The 24,022-nt window shown below is 41.4% G+C and overlaps 1 protein-coding gene across 4 annotated transcripts in view; it reads left to right on the top strand.

The window, feature by feature from the left end:
* The window catches only part of BLNK (B cell linker), a 98,100-nt gene that overhangs the window by 503 nt on the left and 73,575 nt on the right, over positions 1-24,022 (top strand). Inside the window, exon 1 of one of the 4 annotated variants that reach the window (XM_005602352.4) lies at positions 15,015-15,503. The exons of 2 other annotated variants lie outside the window; for them this stretch is intronic. In XM_005602352.4, the coding sequence (XP_005602409.1) occupies positions 15,457-15,503 (47 nt within the window). In that variant the 5' untranslated portion in view covers positions 15,015-15,456. Of the gene's footprint in view, positions 1-15,014; positions 15,504-24,022 lie in introns of those variants that run through there. One more of the 4 variants, XM_070223623.1, reaches the window with a different exon arrangement.

A 24,022-nucleotide genomic window follows, 5' to 3' on the forward strand; every position in this document is an offset into this window, starting at 1 on the left:
ACATCATTGTCAGCATTTGGTGTTGCCAGTGATCTGGATTTTGGCCATTCTAATAGGTGTGTAGTGTTATCTCATTGTTGTTTCAAATTGCATTTCCCTGACGACATATGATGTGGAGCATCTCTTCATATGCTGTTTTGAGATCTGTATATCTTCTTTGGTGAGGTGTCTATTAAGGTCTTTGGCCTTTTTTAAAATCAGGTGCTTGTTTCCTTATTGTTGTGTTTTAAGAGTTTTTTTTTATATTTTGGATAACAATCCTTTATTACATGTGTTTTTGCAAACACTTTCTTGCAGTATGTGGCTTGTCTTCTCATTCTCTTGATGCTGTCTTTTGCAGAACGGAAGTTTTTTATTTTAATAGAGTCCAGCTTATCAATTATTCTTTCATGAATCATGCCTTTAGTGTTATATCTAAAAAGTAATTGCATACCCAACATCACCTAGGTTTTCTCCTGTGTTATCTTCTAGGAGTTTTACAGTTTTGCATTTTACATTTAGTTCTGTGATCCATTTTGAGTTACTTTTTGTGAAAGGTGTAAGGTCTGTGTCTAGATTCATTCTTTTGCAGGTGGATGTCCAGTTATTCCAGTACCACTTGTTGAAAAGACTGTCTTTGCTCCAATGTATTGCCTTTGCCCCTTTGTTAAAGATCAATTAATTATATTTATGTGGATCTATTTCTGGGTTATCTATTCTGTTCTATTGATCTATGTATCTATTCTTTCACCACTACCACACTGTCTTGAAACTGTAGCTTTATAATGTCTTGAAGTTGGATAGTGTCAGTCTTCCAAATTTGGTCGTCTCCTTTGGCATTGTGTTGGCTATTCTGGGTCTTTTACCTCTTCATAAGAACTTTAGAATCAGTGTGTTGATATCTACAAAATAACTTGCTGGGATTTTGATTGGGATTGCATTGAATATATAGATCAGTCAGGGAAGAACTAACATCTTGACAATATTGAGTCTTCCTATCCATGAACATGGAATATATCTTCATTTATTTAGTTCTTCTTTGATTTCATTCATCAGAGTTTTGTAGTTTTCCTCATATAGATCTTGTATACATTTTGTTAGATTTACACATAAATATTTCATTTTTTGATGTGCTAATGTAAATTTTATTGTGTTTTTAATTTCAAATTCCGCTTGTTCATTGCTAGTATATAGGAAAGTAATTGACTTTTGTATGTTAACCTTGTTCCCTGCAACCTTACTATAATCACTCAGTTCCAGGAGATTTCTTGTCATTTCTTTTGGATTTTCTACATAGAAGATCATGCCATTTATGAGCAAAGTTTTATTTCCTTCTTCCCAATCTGTGTATCTTTTCTTGTCTTATTGCATTAGGAAGGACTTCCAGTTTGATGTTGAAAAGGAGCGGTGAGAGGGGACATCATTGTCTTGTATCTGACCTTAGTGGGAAAGTTTTAACCAATAAGTATGGCGTTAGCTATAGGTTTTTAAATTATTCTTTATCAAGTTGAGGCAATTCCCCTCTATTCCTAGTTCACTGACAGCATTTATCATGAGTGAGTGTTAGATTTTGTCAAATGTTTTTTCTGCATTTATTGATATGATTGTGTGATTTTTCTTTTTTATTCTATTGATGTGACAGATTACATTAATTGATTGCCTATTTCTTCTTGTATGCATTTTGGCAAACTGTCTTTCAAGGAATTGGTCCATTGCACCTAGAGTATCAAATCGATGGGCATAGAGTTATTCACAGTATTTTTTTTATAAACATTTTAATTTCCATAAGATCTGTAGTGATGTTCTTTGTTTCATTTCTGGTATTAGTAATTTGTGTCCTCTCTCTTTTTTCTTAATTAGCCTGACTAGAGACTTATTGATTTTATTGATCTTTTCAAAGGATCAGCTTTTGGTTTCATTGATTTTTCTCTATTTCCTGTTTTCAATTTCATTGATTTCTTCTCTAATACTTATTATTTCTTTTCTTCTACTTACATTTAACTTAATTTGCTCTTTTTTTTCTAGTTTCCTAGGGTGGAAACTTAGATCATTGATTTTAGATCTTTCTTCTTTTCTAATATATGCATTCAATGCTACAAATTTCCCTCTCAGCACTGCTGTCACTGCGTCCCACAAATTTTGGTAAGTTGTGTTTTCATTTTCATTTAGTTCAAAATATATATTTTTTTTATGATTTTATTTTTTCCCTTTTTCTCCCCAAAGCCCCCCAGTACATAGTTGTATATTCTTTGTTGTGGGTCCTTCTAGTTGTGGCATGTGGGATGCTGCCTCAGCATGGTTTGATGAGCAGTGCCATGTCCGTGCCCAGGATTTGAACCAACGAAACACTGGGCCACCTGCAGCGGAGCACGCAAACCCAACCACTCCGCCACGGGACCAGCCCCAAGTTCAAAATATTTTTTAAATTTCTCTTGAGATTTCTTCAGCCTGTGTGTTATTTAGAAATATGTTGTTTAATTTCCACGTATTTTGAGATTTTCCAATTATCTTTCTGTTATTGATTTCTAGTTTAATTCTGTTGTGGTCTGAGAGCAGACATTGTATGATTTCTATTCTTTTAAATTTATTAAGATGTGTTTTATGGCCCAGAATGTGGTCTATCATGGTGAATGCTCCATATGAGCTTGAGAAAAATGTGTATTCTGCTGTCATTGGATGAAGTCATCAATAGATGTCAATTATATCTGTTTGATTGATGGTGTTATTGAGTTTGACTATGTCCTTATTGCTTTTCAGCCTACTGGGTCTGTCCATTCTTGATAGAGCAGTGTTGAAATCTGCAACTATGATGGTGGATTTCTATTTCTATTTCTCTTTGCCATTCTATTAGTTTTTGCCTCAATAGTTTGACACTCTGTTGTTGCACAGACACATTAAGAATTGTTGTGTCTTCTTGGAGAACTGACCCCTTTATCATTATGTAATGCCCTTTTTTATCCCTGGTAACTTTCCTTACTTTGAAATCTGCTCTATTTAAAACTAATATAGCTACTTCTGCTTTCCTTTGATTAGTGATACTATGGCATACTTTCCCCCATCCTCTTACTTTCAATCTCTATGTGTCTTTACATTTAAAGTGGGTTTTTTGTATACAACATGTAGTTGGATCTTGTTTTTGATCCACTCTTACAAGCTCTGTCTTTTAATTTGTGCATTTAGACCATTAACATTCAAAGTGATTATTGATATCGGATTAATATTTACTATATTTACTGTTTTCTATTCATTACCCTTGTTCTTTGCTCCAATTTTTGTCTTCCACTCTTTTTCTGCCTTTTTTGGTTTTAATTCAGTATTTAATGTGATTCCATTTTCTCTTCTTTCTTAGCATATCGTTTACACTTGCTTTTTACTTTTTTTAGTGGTTGCCATAGAGTTTACAATATACATTTATAACTAATCCAAGTCCACTTTCAAGTAACACTATACCGCTTCACAGGTAGTGTCAATACCTTATAATAACAAAATAATTCTAATTTTGTCCTTCTCATCCCTTGTATCATTCATTTCACTTAGATATAAGCATACATAAGCATATGTATTTATATATGTAAAACATCTACATAAGCATACCTACATTGTTGATATTATTATTTTGAACTATCTGTTAGGCCAATTAAGAATAAGAGAAGTTTTAATTTTATCTTAATTTTTTTCTTTTTTAATGCTCTTCCTTTATGTAGATCCATGTTTTTGACCTATATTATTTTCCTTCTCTCTAAACAACTTATTTTAACATTTCTTGAAAGGCAGGTCTACTGGCAACAAATTCTCTCAATTTTTGTTTGTCAGACAAAGCCTTTATTTCTCCTTCACTTTTAAAGGATAATTTTGCAAGGTACAAAATTCTAGGTTGGTGGTATTTTTCTCTCAACACGTTAGATATTTCTTTTCACTCTCTTCTTGCTTGCAAGGTTCCTGAGAAGTCAGATGTGATTCTTGGCCTTGTTTCTGTGTAAGTAAGGTGGGTTTTTTTCTTCTGGATTCTTTTAGGATTTTTTTCTTTATCTTTGATTTTCTATAGTTTGTAAATGACGTGCCTATGTGTAGTTTTTTCCTAGTTGGTGTTCTCTGAGCTTCCTGGAAGTATGGTTTGGTGTCTGACATTAATTTAGGGAAATTCTCAATCATTATTGTTTTAAATATTTCTTCTGTTCTTTCCTCTCTTTCTTCTCCTTCTGGTATTCCCATTATATGCATGTTACACCTTTTTAGTTGCCCCACAGTCCTTGGATATCTGTTCTAGGTTTTTTTCAGTCTTTGCTCTCTTTGCTTTTTAGTTTTCAAGGATTTTATTGCTATATCCTCTAGCTTTGAGAGTCTTTCCTCAACCATGTCCAGTCTATTAATAAGCCTATCAAAGGCATTCTTCATTTCTGTTACAATTTTTTATCTCCTGCATTTCTTTTTCATTTTTTCTTAGGATTTCCATCTCTCTGTTGACATTGCCTATCTGTTCTTGCATGCTGTCTGCTTTATCTGTTTGAGCCCTTATTACATTAATCATAGATGTTTTAAGTGACCAGTCTGATAATTCCAACATCCCTGCCATGTCTAGTTCTGATGCTTTCTCTGTCTCTTCAAATTGTGGGTTTTTTTCCTTTTGGTATGCCTTGTAATATTTTCTTATTAGTGGGACATGATGTAACAGGTAAAAGGAACTGTTATAAATAGCTTTTTAGTAATGTGGTGGTGAGATGCGGGGGGAGGGGAAGCATTCTGTAGGCCTATGATTAGGTCTCAGTCTTTCAGTGAGCCTGTGAACTTCACAAATGTTTCTGAGCTAACAGCTGTTGCCAATCTTCCTCTTTTTGCTTGAGGAAAGGGCCCTGAGCTAACATCCATGCCAGTCTTCCTCTGCTTTGGATATGGGATGCCACCACAGCATGGCTTGATGAGCGGCATGTAGGTCCAAGCCCAGGATCTGAACCTGCAAACCTCGGGCCACCAAAGTGGAGCATGCAAATCAAACCACTGTGCAACCAGGCTGGCCCCAAATGTTTCTCTTTTTTTTCTCCCCCCTCTTAGGTGGGACAGCATGGCTTGAGTGGACTGGAGTTGGATATTTCCTTTTGCCAGGTCAATTAGGCTCTGATAATACCCCAGCAGGTTAGGCAGTAGTTAACTAGTTTCCCTGAGGGCAGACCTTGCTAAGAAGAACAGAGTGCTCTGATATCTTTTAAAATGGTTCCTTTTCTCCTCCCCCTGTCAGAAGAAGGAGGGATTTTTCTCTGATATTTACTGTGGGAACCTGGTCAATCTTCTGGAGGTTAATCTCACAGTATTGTCGGGGCCGCCTAATGACTGGGTTCCCCTGGAGTTTTTAACTCTCAGAGTTGTTCACACTGAGCCTCCAGTGATTTGTCAATCACAGTTCAGGTTTTTCCTCACACATTCTTGCAGCGGTTTCCACTCCTGAGTCTCTGCTCCAGTAAACAGCAATGACCTGTGTTCACCTGTCTGTCTCTCCAATCTTGGGGGCAGTAATTTGCACTGCGTCCTCCCCTCTCTTACAGGTCAAAGAACTGTTGATTTTTCCGTCTATTCAGCTTTTTACTTGTTGTTAGGATGGAGTGGCAACTTCCAAGCTCCTTACATGTGAAATTAGCAACTTCGATGATTTTTAACATCAATTCAGTTCCTGAATTTGAACAGTACTTGCATCTTGCAACTAATTTTTATTTTATTTATTTGCAGATGTCTTTTAATAACTGCTAGACTTAATTCAGAAAGTCTTTATTGTATATAAATAATATTCTAGTTTTGGGCCTGCTGTAGAGAAAGAACAAAGAAATAGAATAGTCCTTTCACTGGAATGTTTATAATCTCGTCAAGGTAGTAGATATACACTTAGGAAAAATGTGAAAGAGTTGGCCTATGGCTAAAAGTCAAAACTGGTCCGAGTACCAAGAGATGGAGGAGGTCAGAGTAGAGGCCCAGGTGAACCAGAAAGAGACGTGACAAGCTTCTGGGAAGAAGTGGGCCTTGAAGGTGAGTGGGATTTGGATAGGCCACAAAGAACTAGAAAATGGTCAAGACTGGGGCAAACTATGGGAGATGGAAAGACTATGCCAGGGGCCTCCTGAGCAGGATTCTTCCTCGGTGGAGACAGCATTGATGAGGAGGCCTGAGGCAGTTCCAATACATTTGATGACTCTCTTAGAGGGGCTTGAGAGTGAGAGACATTTGGAGTCCTGACATTTTCTAAACCCTTACGTGAAAATTTCAAATGTATAGAAAAGTTGAAAGAATGGTGCAATAACCACCTGTATACCCATCACCCAGCTTCAACCAGGGATGACATTTTTTTTAACCATTTGAAAGTAACTTGTAAATATCACAATACTTAAACCTTAAATCCATCAGCATGCACCTCCCAAAAATGTTCTCATAAGGATCTTCTTCTACATTACCACAATACCATGATCATACTTAAGAATTTAACAATTCCCTAATATCGTCTAACATCCAGACCATACTCAGTTTTTCCAATTGTCCTCAAATGCCTTCTATAGTTGGTTTCTTTCAACCAGTATCCTATTTGGGTTTGCGCATTTGCATTTGGTTGTTTTGACTCTTGAGTCTGATTTAATTTTGAACATCTCCTCCACTTTTTTCCTTTTTTTAGAAGACCAGGTGGTTGTCATGTAGAATTTCCCACATCTGGATTTTTAAAAATTTTACTGTTTCCTTTTAATGCTATCTAACTTGTTTCTCTACCTCTTCTGTTTCCTGTAACATAGCAGGACCTCACATTCCAGCTTGTCTAGGAATGTCGTGTCTGTTTATACCTGTGGTCCTGACATAATTGTTAATTGAGTCCCCTTTCACGCTCAGAAGTGCCCTAATTTGGACGAGTAATTATATGTTCACTCTCTTTAAACTGGAAGTGAGGTCTAAAAGTTGATTAGATTGAGATTAAACACCGGTGGCAAGAATACTTCTTGGCAAGATGTCCTTAGTTTTGCACCACATCGGGAAGAAATATGGATAATGCTGAGTTTGATCACTTAAGGCAACAACGGCTAGATTTCATCTCTGTAGAATCGGCTTGTCCCTCTGCAATTAGCCAGCATCTGTGTGATGAGCCTTTGATATCCTGAGAATATTCTGTTTCCTAGCATTTCACTTACTAGTTTTAGCATTTGTTGATGATCTTCACCTTAATCAATTATTTATTTAGGGTTGCAAAATGGTGATTTTCTTATTCTAACATTCATTCTACATTTATTAGCCAGCATTCTTAGAAAATTGAGGGAGATTTTCAATTTCTTCTAAGAAACGTCAGGGTAAATGCCTCATTCTTTTTAAATTTATTCACTATCAGAGCTAAGGAGTTGATGGAATAGTTCCCTCCAATTGTGGCAAATGACTTTGTTTTTTGGTTTTATCATTGTAGACTAGTAGGTTTTTATTCGGTGTTTTAAAATGTTACAGTCATTATTCTTTTTGATGCTCAAATTGTCCTCTTCAAAGATCTGCTCCTGTGTCTTTTTGACACCCTCTCGTCGCCCCCCCCCCCCCCCCCACTATCCTTTGAGCATCTCCTTGCTTTCCAGCACAAGATGTTCCAGGTTCACCTTCTATTTTCTGTGCCGCAGATCTGAAATCAACCATTCCTTCATGGAGACTTTGGCTCCTTCCTGCTAGTGGGGAATCTGTCTTTTTCTTGATATAATTGTGATTGAGCATCTTTTCATGTGTTTAAAATCTGGACTGCCATTGCTTCTAGGTCCTTTCAACATTTACTGCTAGGAAACCATGAGTTTAGATTGATATTTCCAATTAAATTTAACATTATCACGGTTTTTTCCTTTCATTTTATATTTGTATTTTTTTCTCTCTTACTAAAAATCTTAGTTTCCACTAATATTAATATATTTATTAGCTTTAGCTATAATATACCAAAAATCACTTCAAAAATTATAATACAGGGGCCGGCCTGGTGGCATAGTGGTTAAGTTTGCATGCTCTGCTTCTGTGGTCCAGGGTTTGTTGGTTTGGATGCTGGGTGAAGACCTACACACTGCTCATCAAGCCATGCTGTGGCAGGCGTCCCACATATAAAATAGAGGAAGATAGGCACCGATATTAGCTCAGGGACAATCTTCCGCAGCAAAAAGAGGAGGATTGGCAGCAGATGTTAGCTCAGGGCTGATCTTCCTCAAAGAAAAAAAAATCATGATACATATTTTATTACTAAAATAAAAATACTGAGTGGAGTTTGAGATTTCTTTGCAGCTGTTTTCATTCTTAGAATATATTTCACTGAGGATACACAGAAGATTGTTGAAAAGTCAAAGCAATTCTCTTCTCTGGGGTATGTTACCATTTACATTCATTTGTTTCTGTTTATTTTTATTCTAAAGTTTGCCTTTTTAAAATTTTTGCCTTAATTTTGTTTTTATGATATGTCAAAGGATTATATAGTTTAAAAGTCAAAACTCTATGAAAAGATAGATCCAGAGAATCTGTGTATGTCCTTATCAGTTCTGCTCTGTTTTCAGCTCCCTTCTGCCTCCTATAGGTGACTATTTTTATTTGTTTCTGATTTGTCTTTCTAGTGTTTATGTTCGTTTTTGCAATAATATGCGTGCATGTACATGTGTTTAAACTTCTTCTATCTTCTTGTTTTTAAAAAAAGAGTAGCTTACGCTGTCCTGACATTGTCTATTCCACTTAACATGCCCTGGAGATCACACCTTTTTTATGGCTGCACAGAACTCTGCTATGAAGATGAACCCAACCTATCCAACCAGTTCCCCACTGATCGGTATTTAGGTTTTTCCAATCTCTTGCTATTGCAAATAAAACTGCAATGAATAACTGTGTGCAGGTGTTGCGTGTGTGTGTGGAGAGAGAGAGAGAGAGAGAGAGAGAGTGTCTTCAGGATCATGTTCTAGAAGTGAGATTGCTGAGTTACAAGGTAAATCCGAGTACTCTGTTAGGTATTGCCAATTCCCTTCCACGAGGATTGTAAGGTGTTGTAAGCCAAAGGTGCCTGTTTCCTAAGGGCACCCTATCATCAAACTTTTAGATTTTTGCTAATCTGTTATGTGAGATATATATATACACACACATTCTTTGGCATGATTATAATCTTTCTCTTAATAGGAGTGTGATTGAGCATCTTTTCAGCCATTTAAAGACCTCTTGCCTTTCATTCTCATGGTTTTTGCCCAATTTTTATCTAGTTTTTTTCATCTCAATTTTTAGGAGCTCTTTCTCTATTAGCAAAATTAGGCTTTTTTTCTGTGATACAAGATGCAAGTCTTTACTCCCAATTTGTCCTTTGTCTTTTGCCCCAAAAACTTCTTTATGTTTTTCTAGTTAAATGTATCAATCTTTTCTTTGATTACTTCCAGATTTTAAGTCCTAGATAGGGTTATAAAGACATTTATCTGTGTTTTCTTCTGGTACAGTTGTGGCTTCATTTTTACATTTAGATCTCTGATCCATTGGGAGTTTTTTTCTTTTGAATGGTTTGAGGTATAAATCTAAGTTTTATCTTTTTCCCAATGGTTTTGCAATCGCCCTGTTTATTAAAAAGTCCACCTTTCCCCATTAGATATGCCATGTTCATGATATTTAATTTCCTTATATTTTTCAGTTTATTTCTGCACTTTCTCTTTAGCTCCATTGGTCAAGCAGAAATATCACACTGTTTCTATTAGAAAGGCTTCAGAGTGTGCTGTAAGTTTGAGAGGCTGGGCTCTTTCCACTTCCTTGGACTTCTTTTTCAGGAGATTCTTGGTTATTCTTGCTTGTTTCTATTTATAGAGGAAATTTAGAATTAGTTTGTCTCTAGCATGGGAGGAGGGGGGATCTTCTTGCTATTTTTATTGGCATCACATTAAATTTATATATTAAATTGGAGATAATGGACATCTTCATGATATTGAATCTTTCTATCCAAGAACATGAAACACCTCCCCATTTGCTCAAGTCTGCTTTTGTTTGGGGGCCCTTTGAATCCAGAAGAACTGCCTTTGTAGGAAGACTAGGAGACTAGTCAAGCCTCACCAAAGGAAAGGTAACCGAAAAGTATAATCAGCAGCCACGGCTTCTGTTATAGAGGACTTCTTCTGGCCTCCAGGGCATTAATTCCTGGAGGGCAGGAGTCGCGTCCCAGCTCTCCACATCTATGAGGCTTCCATTCCTGCACAGAGAACTCTGCTTCTCCACCTTTGCCTGCTCTCTAGCTTCCATCATGGTCCTGATTAATGGAGATGACTTGGCCTCCTGATGTCTAGGACCCCATGTAGCTGCTTCCTACCCTGTTTCTGGATGGCTGTTTCCGGCTGGTGCCTGGGCCGTATGACTGATGAGGAGAAAGGGGTTTTTGAGAACAAGTCTGACCAAAAGGATGGTCACCTGCTGGGAATTAGCAGCAGGAATAAATGGAATAAGATGGATCCTCAAGGGGAGACTCAGTACAGAGGGGCATGTGTCACATTCATACTTGGTTCTAGAAGAAAACAAAAGCCTCTGAAATCCTTAAGAAGAGTCAGCAGTTGGGAACATTGCCTGGGAATGAGAATGAGGGTGGATCTAGCTACAGATAAGTAGCAGGAGGCTGAACAGTGATCCAAGTGAGGGCTCAGGCTCCAGTGAGAGCAGGGTGAAGGTGGAAACACTACAAAGGAGGATCTTGATGGCAGATCTGCTCTGAGGGTGAAGATGACACATAGATCAGGAGTTGTCCATCCCAACAACAGGCTATTGTAATGCTCCTGCTGACCAGGGATAAAATGAGTACAGGCTATTTTCTTCAAAGCTATTCTCCTAAGAACACAGATGCTGCAATCCAGGCCAATTTGATATAGAGAATATTGAGTTTACTGACTAGATAAAATAGGGAACTGATTCGTCTCACAGAAAGTGAAGCCTTGAGCTTAAAAGAGGCTTTGCCCACTTGCTCAAGTCACAGATGTATTCTCTTCTTTCTTTCTCTCTTCCTGCCCCCTGCCTCCCCACAAAGGAGAACAGATGGACCAGCATCAGCCACACTTCCTTTTCTCTCTCTGCCTTTCCCTGGTCTCTTCTGCTATTGTCCTCCACTGGCTTACCAGCATCCTTAGCTTCCTCCCAAACCTTCCTCCATCTGGGCCCTTAACTGGCCCTGGCCAGTTAACCAGGCATGGGCCTGACCAAGAGCGAGCTCCTACTTTGGCCTGCATGTGTCAGAAAGCTGCCAAGGCCACTGTTCCTGCAGTACACACACCCCACCCCCACCCCAAGAACAGGGGCCAGCATAAGAGAGGAAAAGAAAGTGAATGGCTTGGGGGTTAAGGGCCCTGGCTCAGGGGTCAGGAGACTGGGGGGCCGTAGGTAAAGCATGCCACCTTTCTGAGGCTCAGACTTCACATCATAAAGTGGGAATGATAATAGTGCCCTCCCATGTTGTGAGACTGATCACCATGGGAGTAGGTAACAGTCTGAGCCTAGAACCACACTGCATAGTACCAATGCCACACCTTGCCTACTTCCCTTGGCAGTTTGTCTAAACCAGCCCTAGCGAGAGAAGAGCCATCAGCAGGTGGGTGGCAGAGCACAGAGGGTGAATTGTGGCTGACCCTCAGTTCCAGTGAGGACTTGGACTACTTCCAAGGCTCTGTAAACCGCCACAACCACCTAGCCCCTCTTTGGGAAGCAACTTAGTATAAACCATCAGAGGCTTCTGTTCTGGAAACTGTGAGAGTGTTTCCACGGGTGGCATCCAATTTCTGTGCACATGGGCCACTGTTCAGATGCCAAGTCAGAAGGAGCTGGAGCCCTCCTTGAATCTCCTTTTCTGTCCTCTCAAGGAAAGGACAAAAAGAGAAGTTGAGGTCAGGGAGACTAAGTGATTCACCCAAGGTCATGGTTAAGTTGGTGCCTTGATGTCGGGGCTGGGCCTCCTGCTGAATCGCAGATCTCTCTTGTGATGGCAAAGCCCTGTGATTATCAGCTTAGACTGTGGAAACAGGCTTGGGTTTGAATCTCAGCTCTTCCACTGAATGGTGTAACTTTGGGCCAGCTACTTAACCTCTCTATGAGTCAGTTTCTTCACACATAAAATGTGAAGCAGAAAGTATTCACGAACCATGTTATTGTTTGTTGTTATTAATAGATGCAAGGAAAAGAGCCGAAGAGAAAACAGGGCTGGTTGGGTCTCATCCCCAAGCTCCAGTATAATCTGTCGTCTTGTTCTCAAGCCTCATCATCTCACACAGCTGACAGACTTAGGCAGGCTGTCCTGGGTTTGCCCTGTAATTCTAGACCAGATCTTCTTTTATTTATTTTTGTTAACTATTTAATGTCTACAGTAGGTACCTAAATACCCACCACTCAAGAAACAGGAAACTACTATTACCTTTGAAGTCCTGCATGCCCCCTCATTCCAGTCCCGCTCCCTGGTAACCATTCACCTGAAATTTACATTTATCCTTCCCTCTCTTGGTTTGACCCTATATGGATGTATCCTAAATAATTTATTAGTTTTATGTGTCTTTAACCTTAATATAACTGGAAGCATGCTGTATGATCTTCTTTAACTTGGCTTTATTGCTCAAAGTATTTTTGTTGTTTATCCATACTGATGCGATTGTAGTCCACTTGATTTCACTGCTGAATAATTACTCCATCGCATGACTATGCCACAATTAACTTATTTATTCTCCTCTTGATGGGCAATTGGGTTATTTCCAGCATTGTTTTATATTCTGTTAGAAATGGTGCCTCAATGACAATTCCTGCACATGACCTTGGTGTACAGGGTATATTCTTAATGCTCTGTCATGTCTAGGACCCATGCTGGGTCATGTTTGTGTATGTCATCAAATGTGTTAGGTAATACCAAACTGTTTCCAAAGTGATTGCACCTACTTATAATTTTATCAGCAATGTACAGGAGTTCCAAATTTTCTTTAAGGGTGGGATTATTCATTTTTCATCTGTTAATCTAGTGATTAATTAATTTTCATGTCCACTGTGCCATGTAGATTGAGATTGAGTGTTTATCACAGTATGTGGTTCTCCATGTGCCGTGGAAACCATGCCACATGGTCTCATTCCTTTTACAGCTAAGATTTGGTGTTCTCAACGTCCATGTTTGCACTGACCTTCTTGAGAAGCCAGCTACTGCTGCAGAGCAGTCATGGCAGCCTGGAACTTTATGGCTGTCACACTACTCACCACATGGGGCCAAATGTCCAGTCTGGAAAAGCAGACTCTCATTTTTACCATGTCAGACTAAATACAGTAAAAAGAAGAAAGACAAGTGGCTGTAAAAAGAAAAAGCAGAAGTGTAACTCTTGCGCCTGATCTTTTTCTCTGGGGAAATAAGTTGTCAGTCCAGGTGCTGAACGGAGTTGTTGGTTGAGAGAAAAGTCAAGTGGCTGATGGGGTGCACTTTACAGTAATTCAGATGGAACAAGCTGATTATCATCATGCCATTCAGTGAAGCTTGACTTCCCTGATTTTTGATGGCATTACGTGTGCCCTCACATCCTAGCCTACTAGTTTCTTTCAGTTAAGAACTGTGGGGAAGGGATGGGTGGCAGTCTAGACCTCCTTCAGGGTACAGGCAAGGAAGTTGAGTTGCTTGTTTGGGGAAAGTAAATGATTGGAGGAGGCAAGCACTTGCATTTTTCTCATGGTAGGTTGTCTACTCTCTTGCTGGCCTGGCCAATTCGGTGGCTTGGCCAAGCAGAAGGGCCCCACCCTTTAACAGCTCTGAGGATTCTGCTCCTGATCATCTGGTTGAACCAGAAATTCAGAGGCAGTACATAAATGTGAATAATCAAGATTTACCTGGAGAAATACAGAACTTCTGTCTGTACAAAGAAGAGGCACGGGAGGGAAGAAATCCATCCACCACTTCCACTTCTGCCATTGCTGCTGTTGCCTCTCCTCTTCCCCTCCCCGACTCCTCCCCCTCTTTCTCTCCTTCTCTTCTCCCTCCTCCTCCTCCTCTCCTCCCGGTTCCCCACCCCTCCCCCAGCCTCTTCCAGCTCCTCTTCTTTTGTCTTTTCCTCCTCTTTCCCCTCTAACTTTAGCCAGACCTTGAGTCTGTAACAGGAGAGGTAACTGGGAGACCCCTACTTCCTCCTTTCTGTGTTCTTCAGTTCCAGAAGAGGACTGGTAGGCTGGATAAATGTGGGAAATGCGTACCTACTTGACAAAGGTGAGCAGGGCATTCCTGCTGGCTACAGGAAGAATGTCCAGGTTTAAAAGGAACGATCTCTCACATTTTCTTCCTCCCTGACCTAAACTGCCTTCTGCTCTCTAAATGACAGGCGAACCTGAAGTTTTCAGAATAGATAAGAGGAACTGTCAAGTCTTCCAGCAGGGAAGTGGACCTCTTTGGATGAGTTCAGCCCTTGCAGGTGTGGTTCCCTCTGCCCTGCTCCTTGCCCCACCTGGCTGTGCTCGGGATACCCCTTACTGCTCCCCAGTCTGGAATGTCACTGGGTCTAGTAAGGGGATGAAAGTGAGCAGTGGATAAGGGCAGGAGGGGACAAAGGCTGTGAGGAGAGTGGCACCGTGCTTTTCAGGGGACTTTCTGAATGGCCTGATGTCAGAATTGCATTGTTGGGAGACTGTTAAATTTGTTCTCAGCTTTTGGGTACTTTGGGGTACATCCTGGTTTTGCTTGAAAGCACCTGGCAATCAGCATAACTCCTGACTTCACCAGCTCGACAAGGAGGCCGCATATCTTCTGATGGAGGTCATCTCCTCTTTTTCAGATCACCTGTTGGTCTCTACCTCTAAGACATTGCCTAGAGAATTTTATCTCATTTTAAATAGATCTTCAGGATAAGTAAGATGAGTAAACTGTTACCGCTGTGTCACTCGATCCTGATATTTATTTAAACACATATTTGGGAGGAGAGGCGAGGTGAACAAGAAAAAAATGTCATTTTCATATCATAGTTCTTTAAGTGGAAAAGCTTATCCATGACTTTATGCAAATGAGCAGAAAGTCCCAAAGAGACCTTCAGATGGAATTGATTATTCTGCTTTTCCTCCAGCCCTGGAAGCTTCTGGGACAGCACAACAATTGCTGATAACAGGGACTATATGTGTTCGGGACAACAGGAAGTAGTGACCAGCCAGAAGCTTGCCCTGACCTGGTTACAAATCTGGTTATAAAAGAAAGCAGCTGGAAAGAAATTTGCATGTCCAATAGGTTTCACTATTAAAGTTTACACAACGTGCAGTAATCGGCCAAGCTGGCTGGCTACCCAGATCACATGACTGTGTAGAAACATGAAACTTGACTATGTGCTCCAGCAAGTTTTACTTCTCCCTGGTGCAGGGTGTTTGCCAGCAGCCTGCGATCTCTCGGAAATCAGACTCGAGTGCCTGGGACCCTTGAGAGCAAAGGCTTACCATGCTACTCCCCAGGAGGGCCAGGCGCTGCTGACGCTACCACTGGACAGTTATTCGTGGCTCTTATAATTACCAAAAAGAATGGACAAGTTTAATAAAATAACTGTCCCAGCCAGTCAGAAGTTGAGGTAAGATTTTCCCCATCCAATACTTCTTCTTTTTCTTCTTCTTCTTTTTTTTTTAATGATCTTACTGCAGCTCAGAAATACTGAAATCCTGGAATGCTTTGCTAGTTCTAAGGCAGTGAGTGGCAATTGCAATAAGGAAGTGGACTGAGCTTTTAAAGAAATGAGTAGGAACAATTGGGCTTATTCTAGCTGGCTTTTACCAGGGATAGATTAACATGTAAAGCTCTGGAAAGACAATAAAAAAGAAAATCCAAGGGCTTAGATTCTACCAAAGGTCAACTTTCAGAGTCTGAATATAAGAAATTTTTCCAAAGAAGGGTTTGTCTACTTTGAGTAGACAATTTCGTTGTGGACAATATTCTAGTAGACAATATTTCATTGTGGATTACTATTTAATGTTAAGGATAGCTGTAATGATTTTTATTCACTGTAGTTTTACTATCTCTTATTTATTTTGTGGGTATATGTCACAAAATATATATGTGTGTTGGGGAGATTAAATCTGTTTCTCCAATGTTCTCATCTCGGTGTAACAATTATCTATAAAAAGCTACTTAGAAAGAATAAACCAGAAGTGGTCCAAGGGATAAGAATCAAGAAATTCCTCTGAACTATGGAAAAGATGACTTCCCAAATTTTGATTTTGGTTTTCTTTTTGTCTCATTGTAATGGCATCAAGGCTCTTGGAGATTGGAACTTTTAAATGTTCAATGAGTGTTTTACATTCCAACTACCATTTGAACTTCAGTGTTTCATGAGGTGATGTGACACGTGTAACAAGTAAGTTAACGCGAATAATAAGGAGCAAGAGATTTAGAGCTTTCAAGACAAAATCTAAGAGAAATTAGTCTGGAATTGGCAGAGGGACAGACTTTCATGGTTAGAATGTGGATGTTATACCTGGTAGGTGCTTGGTAAACGGTAGTTTGAGATGAACTACTGGTCTGGAATCAGTAGGCAGCCTGGGCCGCGGTCAGCCATTTTGAGGTTATGTTGTTCAGTGCTGCTGTATAATCTGCATTGACAGGGGACAAGAAGGTGCCTTAGTCTTGCCCTTGGTCTCAAGTTGTTACACCATCCGGGGGGGGGGGGGGCAGGTAAGGCAGTGGAAGTAGTAAGTGACTAAATGTGTATAAGAAGGAAACTGGAGGAGCTGGAGAAGGTTTCATGGAGAAGATGCTTCAAGAGCTCAACTCTGAGAGGCGAGTATGATAAAAGAAGTTAGAGGATTGGAGGAAGAGTGTTATGTGCTGAGAGGGAGGAAATACAGAAGCTGATACTTGGAGCTAGACTTGCGTATGGTCCATTTGTGAGATGAGGGGGAGAGTTTTCTGCCCAACAGAGGCTGTAGAGTAGGCATGTGGAACTGGAAGGTCCTGATAAAGTTGGACCTATAGCGTGGGGCCAGATCAAAGGACAGTGAGGGCTCTAACTACAAAGAGTTGGAGAAGAGTTTACATTGTTAGAGATGTCACGCCAGCAAACTTGAGGGAGGTCGGCAGGATAGACTGGAGGGGGAGAGAATCTGGAGGCAGGGATGCTCAGTAGGAGGGGGATAGTTAAGTAACCCAAGCTTCTGGTGTTGTAGGCCTGGACTTGGGGCACAGAAATAAGAAGGGAAAGGAAAGGAGAGGTAGGAAAGACATGCCAAAGAAACTAACAAGACATGGACATTAGGACTTCTCTCAAATGAGCAATGGGATTTAAATGTCCTTTTCAGAGATATTCCATAATCTAGAACTATACTAAACCTTAGAACCTTTCAGGAAATTCTGATGGGAACGTAAATAAAGAAAGGCAATAGAACCTAAATCACTTTATGATTCCTCCCTCTGGGACAAAGTCCAGCTTGAACACAGAGTGGTTGATAGGCAATATGCAATCATAGATTAGAGGGTAGAAAACCAAAATTATATTGTAGATAATCATACACTACATTCATCTGCTTAGGCAGAAGTAACTTTTTTTCCCACTTGGTTACTCGGTTGTCTTTATGGAATTGGCCTGTTTTGGTAAAACGTGCGCTGTCGACGTGGAACTTTTCAAAGAAATGAAATTGTAAACACAATGGACTTGAAGCACCTTCTTATTTCTTTTCTGTAATTACATGGGATGGTGAGGAATAGGTAGATGAAATACTTGATCCCTGTGTTTTGTATCCTCTGTTCTGACTGGTTAATACCAATTCAGAAAGTTGCCTAACTGTAATTATTTGGCACCTGATGACAGTGTAAGTGAAGAGTTGTGTTTATCTCTTAGCTTTATCAAAGTTTATGTGAGAATTTGCTGAAATTCTTAGCCACGAAAACAAAGAGATAGTTAGTGTCCATCAAGGGGAGCTAAAAGGGATGACATGATCTAGGGGGTGTATTCTCAGGGCTGAAAAGGGACTGGAGGCAGAAGGGAGTGACCAGCAGGGAAGAGGAAGCATTGTCAACCAAGGAAAGGAGGACAGGCTGGAGAGGAAGGAATCAAGGGTTCTCAAAATGAAGGAAAAAGAGAAGGTTCCCAGATGGACACAGTTGGGGATAAGTACTCACTCTGAGAGTTTCTGCTGTGGAAGAATTGAGAAAGGCGAGATGGCAAAGTTGTATGTGACCACAGAAATGTGTGAGCACAGATTCTCGCTATTTTCTCCCACTGAGGCACTACGTGAAGTAGCTTTCTCTACTAGTAGGACTCCATAAACTCTCAGGATCTTTCAGTTGATTCTTAGCCTTGATTTTCCCTGGATTTCATAAGGTAATGATATCGTTAGAAATCCAGCTGGGACCTGGCTTCTCAATCCTTCCACAGTAAACATTCCTATGACCATGAAAATTTTACACTCTTAGGAAAACATTTCAAGATTTACTCTCCTGAGTCACATTGACTGTATTCTTTTCAAGTTAGTGAAACTAGTTTGAAAAGGAAATTTTGTATTTTTAATAACCTCCCAATTGACTCGTGTTCTACGCTTGTGTATTTTTCTTTGTGGCACCCACGAACACATACTCAGTTATTTTTACAAATGGAAAAGGTCCTTGACACTAGTGTGGTCAAGTCTGCCCAGTCCTTATCTTCTAGGTTGAAGAGAATGGTATTTTTCAGTCAAACTAACATACATGTGACTTTAGGAAAGTTTACTTAACCTCCCTGGTCCCAGTTTCTGCAGCTGGTAAGATAGAGATAATAACAGTAGTGATCTCATAGGGCTGTTGTAAGGATTAAATAAATTATTTTGTGAAACAACAGACACATAGTGATCCTGGCACATAGTAGTTATTGGATTGAAAATGGTAGTTATTAATATGATTATTGTTATTCTTATTAATTCTATTGGTGTGCAATTGATTTTCTGAACATAAACAGAGGACTTTACATTGATCCTTGATAAATTTCTTGTTAGTTTCAGTTCTTCTTTCCAGCTATTTTGGCTATTTTACCTGTTGATTCTGACATCTGTGGCATTTAGCTTTGCATGAACTGTAGACGTAATAAACATCCCTTCTCTTCCTTCATCTGAGTGGCTAATAAAACTTTTGAGAATGACAGAGCCCTGTCGTGGGTGTTTGAGTCTCACCGGTAGTGCGCTCACCCAGAGACCTTATCTGACAGATTCTGGGACATGGCTTCTCTTCTCAGGTCTTGGAATCCTCAACCAGAGTTTCCTCAACCAAAGTCACTTGACTTTCCGAGTTCAATTCTTCAGAAACAAACTTATCTTCTTTTCACCTTTCTCCCACTAGCTCCCTTCTGGGTTCTCCCTGTTTCTGTCAATGGTATTGTCATGAATCCTAAGTCTGATTCATCCTTCTCTCTGCACCGCCACTCACCTACCACACCCTTTAGTCTTTCTTTTATGATGCTTCCATATATGCCCTTTTCTACCACACCATCCTGGATAGGTCCTCACCTCCCTGTGTCCCCATCTACAAAATGAGGAGTTCGGACCAGGCAATTTCCAAAGTCCCTCTCAGCTCAGATGCTGCATGACCCTTTGGGCGTGGAGTCCATGTTTGGCATATGTTACATCCTCTAAGGCTGCTGTTTTATCCCATGACCCTCAGGAGATATTTCCTGATTAAATTATCAATTTCTTTGAGACAGACAGTTTTCAAAATATTTTCACACTCTTTTCTTATTGTTTTGAAAGCTGCCTATCTCTGAACACTGGGGTCAGAGAGCACATCTAGACAACCTCCAGATGAGATCATCTAGAAGGCAGCTATGATGTATTTAGAAGGACAATGCAATTGGAGCCCAAAAGGGCTGGAGCTATGGATCCTGAGGAAGTCTCCTAGCCTCTCTAAGCCTTAGTTTCTTCAACTAGCAAATAAAACTAGAGATGTGTTCCTCACAGGGTTGTTGTGAAGACCAAGTAAGAGGACAACATGGGCTGAAGTGCCCAGAATGATATTTGTCACTTGGTCAGTATAACAAATAAATAAAAAGTAAACACAATGACCAGGACCTCAACCCACCTATCACGAGTGATCATTTGCTATCACTCTTTCTACTCATGGTAATATATCCAACCTCCTTTAACCAGAGTGGCAAGCAGAGCGGGACGCTGCCCAGGGCCTCATGGTGGATAGAGCACTCTTGAATACACATGTGCCTGGGGGCATCTCCCTTCTCTTCCTTTAATAAGCTTAGGTCATGAGGCCAGTGCTGATGTGGGAGGGCAAAAGGAGGCACAGCATCTAATGGTAGAGATAAGACAGACTTCCCTGGAAGTATGGTTTTCCATCGTCTTCACACTACCTACCTGCATTATGTCAGCTGAGAATCCATTCAGCTGGGCCATCTTGTATCACACCAATGGACAGAATACTCAGACAAATGTTCTTTCTCCTGTGGCCGTCGCATGGGAGGTACATTATTAGAAATTTGCTTCATGTTTGTGTAGACTTTAGGATCATCAGCTAAGAAAACACAAGGCACTCTCTCACCCACTCTGCCCTCCCCCAAGACACAGCTGCCTCATTTAGATCAGTGGATCTCCACCAAGGATAGTTTCACCCTCCAGGGGACAATTGATTGTCATAATTGGGGAGTGGAGCGCTACTGGCACCTAGTAGGGAGATGCCAGGGGTGCTGCTAAACATCCTCCATTGTACAGAGCAGTCCTCACAGCAAAGAATTATCTGGCCCAAAATGTCAATAGTGCTGCAATTTAGAAACTCTGATTCAGACCAAGTGGAATGAATTCTGTCCAGAACAAGAAGCACATATTCATTTGTATGTTCTTAGAGGGATAGCATATATTTAAAGTTTAGAATATGTAATATATATCTTTTCAATTGTTGTGGCCTTTGCTCCCTGATTCCCCTCTGTCTGGGATGGTTGGGTGAGGAGCTGCCAAGGGAAAGGGCTAGAAGTGCTTGGGCCTGTATTTCAATGAGTTTTCTTTTAAGCTTCAGTGCATGGTTGTGTACCCTAGTTGTCAGTTTTAGTTCTCTCTGTGAGCCACCACCACATGACAACTGACAGACAGGTGCTGTGATTCCACGACCGAGAAGCAAACCCGGGCCGTGGCAGTCAGAGCACCTAATCTTAACCATGGGTTGTCAATGATTGTTTTGTGAAAAAATTTTATCGTCAAACAAAACTAGATTCCATGAACTACAGGTACCATTGAGGTGTATGTTGTTCTCTCCCGGGTAGAGAAACTAGAGCAGCAAAAGATTTCCAGACATAAGCTTATCTTGGAATAGTCTGTTTCTGTCTCTGTAAATAGACTCAGTGAACCTTGACTGGAAACCATTAGAGTTGGGATAAAAAGCAAATTAAGTGATAATATAGCTATTAAGAAGTCCAAGGCTCATGGATCTGATCCACTGGCCAAATTCTGGACAGAGGTGGACATGCTGTGCTTGTCTTGGAGCAGAACGTGTTCCCTGAGGTGCATGGGTAGAAGGTTACCTGACAAAGACTTGATTTCAGGGGGTGGAGGAGAGGTGATATGTATTTGGTTGCCCATCCTTAATGCCTTCTCAGTCACATAGGAAGCTTCTGCAGCAGTGTCTGTGGGCGTGGATTTGGATAACTCTGCCATCAGCTGGGATAGCTTCTGCTGCAGTATTTGCCCTCTCTCGCCTGGTCTCCCTGTGGCTAGTGGTGTATATTTTGTGAAACTGATGGATGGATTTTGAGGGTGCAACTTTTTTTAAAGAGCTTCTTCCAGCTCTATTACAAGGCAATCTTCTGTCTCTGCCCCCTCCGTGCTCTTCTCCAGATGTCAGAAACAGTTTGCCTGATTTTCTCGTGCTATTGGGAACTGTGAGAGGATTCATATGTGAGGGATCCCAGCTGGTGTGGGGCTGCTGTATGTTGTAATGTCAGATGCTAAAGGCTTGTGGGTGATCCTACATCCTGCCTTGCAGCTAAAGGGGCTAAGGGGCTGCATTGCTCTTGCCCCTGTAGATATGGCCTTGCCAAGGAGACCTTTTAAGTCCACTTAACCAGACTCCATCTTTGTAGGATAACAGTCAGAGGGGCTACCACTGCCTCCCTGTCAGACACAGTGTCCCTTGCTTTGTGATTCCGATCTGTCAGGTCTCCTTTTCACTGACCTGGGGTCACTCTGCTTCTTTAAGGTGACCATGCCTCTCTCTGTTTGCTCTCTTGGGTGTTGATGTCTAAACTCTTGGGGACAGCTTTAGCCTTCTCATTCCACATGCCTGCTGGGCTCCCTAGGCCTCCAGGGACCAAGTACACGATTAGGGGTTAAGAGGATGGCACACTTGTTGCTCCAGAAATGGACCCTACCTGCTGATTGGGTGGAATTCCAGCCCCATCCAAGTCCTGCCTGCAGATCAAGGGAGTGGTGAACCCTGAAGTGTGACCCTGGCTGGCTGTCTTCTAGCCCCAGCTGACCTCAAGGCTCCCTAGCACATTGTAGGGAAGTGGCTTTTGTGCCGGGCTCTGTTTTTGGAGCACAGATTGCCCAGCCTGAAATGCAAACCCTCCCTCAGCGAGTCACACCTCCTGCTGCATGCTGGGTCTCCTTGTTGACTCACGAGTTCCCATCTCTGGTTCTCCACCCATCAGTGGGCAAGCTGGTTTTCCTTCCTACGCCTGAAACTTGTTCCACAGCTGAGGGCTGTCTGCTCCCAAAGAGCCCCTCCTGAAAACCCCTGCTCCTCCTGGTGTGACCCCCCCTTCCCTTGCCTGCCTTGTCTCACCTCCCTTCTCAAGGGACATCCATCGGCTGCTACACCTGCAGGCTTATTTTCTGCTAGGATGTTTTTACAACCCTTTTACTACATTATGGCTTAGGCCCCCAAACAGCCCATTTTCCCTCAGTCCAGTCCGGTGTGGCTGTTTCAGTGCTCATTTCAAAAGCAAGACAAGGAAGCCAGCTTAAGGGACACGTTATGTCTCCTTGATGAGCCACACTTCTCTGTTGGCCACTTTCCTGAGAGAGGAGCTCATTACCCTAGGGGCGTCCCTGCCACCCAGCAGGCTTGCTGGGGGCCCCAGACCTACTCCAGATTCTACCCCTTCCCACAGTGTAGGGAACATGCATAGGCCACTGAGCTTCCTAGATGTGTGGCTGTGCAGTCATGATGCAGGCTCGGGGACCCGAGGAGTCAAAAGAAAGATTTCTTGGACTCTCAAGGCCTGGTAGCAGTGCTCCTTTATTCAGAGAATAGCATGGGGACAGGACCCATGGGCAGTGAAGAGCTGCAATGTGTTGAGGGTTAGAGCTAAATTTATAAGGCATAGGTATGTGAGTTATTTCTTTACAAGACAAAGGAGAGATCATGAAAAAAATCGTTAAAATGGTGTCAGTACAGGTGGGGCCTGGTTATTGGGTGGTCCTATAACGTTGGATAGAAATCAGGTCAGATCAGGTCAGGACGTCCTATGCTTCCCAGCGGATGATACAGATCAGTATGCAGGGCAGGACTCCTTGGGCTTCTCTCCTTGGGGCAGGGGCAGCCTTGATCCTCATCAGTCACACAGAGCCCCATGCTCCAAGAACCCCGTGCTCAGTTTAAGGTTCTGCTGTTGCAATCTTGAAATTCTGAATAATTTTGCAAAAGGAGCCTTGCATTTTCATTTCACACCAGGCCCCAGGAATTATGTAGACGGTGCTGGCCACAGTTTCCTTGAGCCACCCCAGCTGGGCCTGCTCCCCCTGCGATGTGTAGGGACACAGACATCAATGGAGAAGCTCTCCTCCTTCACCCCCAAATCATAGAGGTTCACTTGGCAAGGACCTGAGAGGCCATCTCTCCAGCCTCTTTATTTCTCAGGTGAGAAAGCTGACGCCCAGAGAGGTGAAGCTACCTGTTCAAGCTCACACCAGCAGAGCCTGGCCTAGAACTCCACCTCCACGTTTGTCTGTGAGGAGGAGGAAGAGCAGGCCATGCCTTCCTTTCTTTTTCCTGTGTCATTTACTGGCCAATAAAACATTCTAGCTTAGTCTGTGTTCTATATTTTTCCTGGACATTTTCTTAAACTAAAAGGCAGCTAATTTACTAGTCTGAGACCCCAGTGAAGCGCTACAGAACCGTGCTGTCGGTATT

The sequence above is a fragment of the Equus caballus genome, chromosome 1 (genome assembly GCF_041296265.1).
Source record: "Equus caballus isolate H_3958 breed thoroughbred chromosome 1, TB-T2T, whole genome shotgun sequence".
Classification (NCBI taxonomy): Eukaryota; Metazoa; Chordata; class Mammalia; order Perissodactyla; family Equidae; genus Equus; species Equus caballus.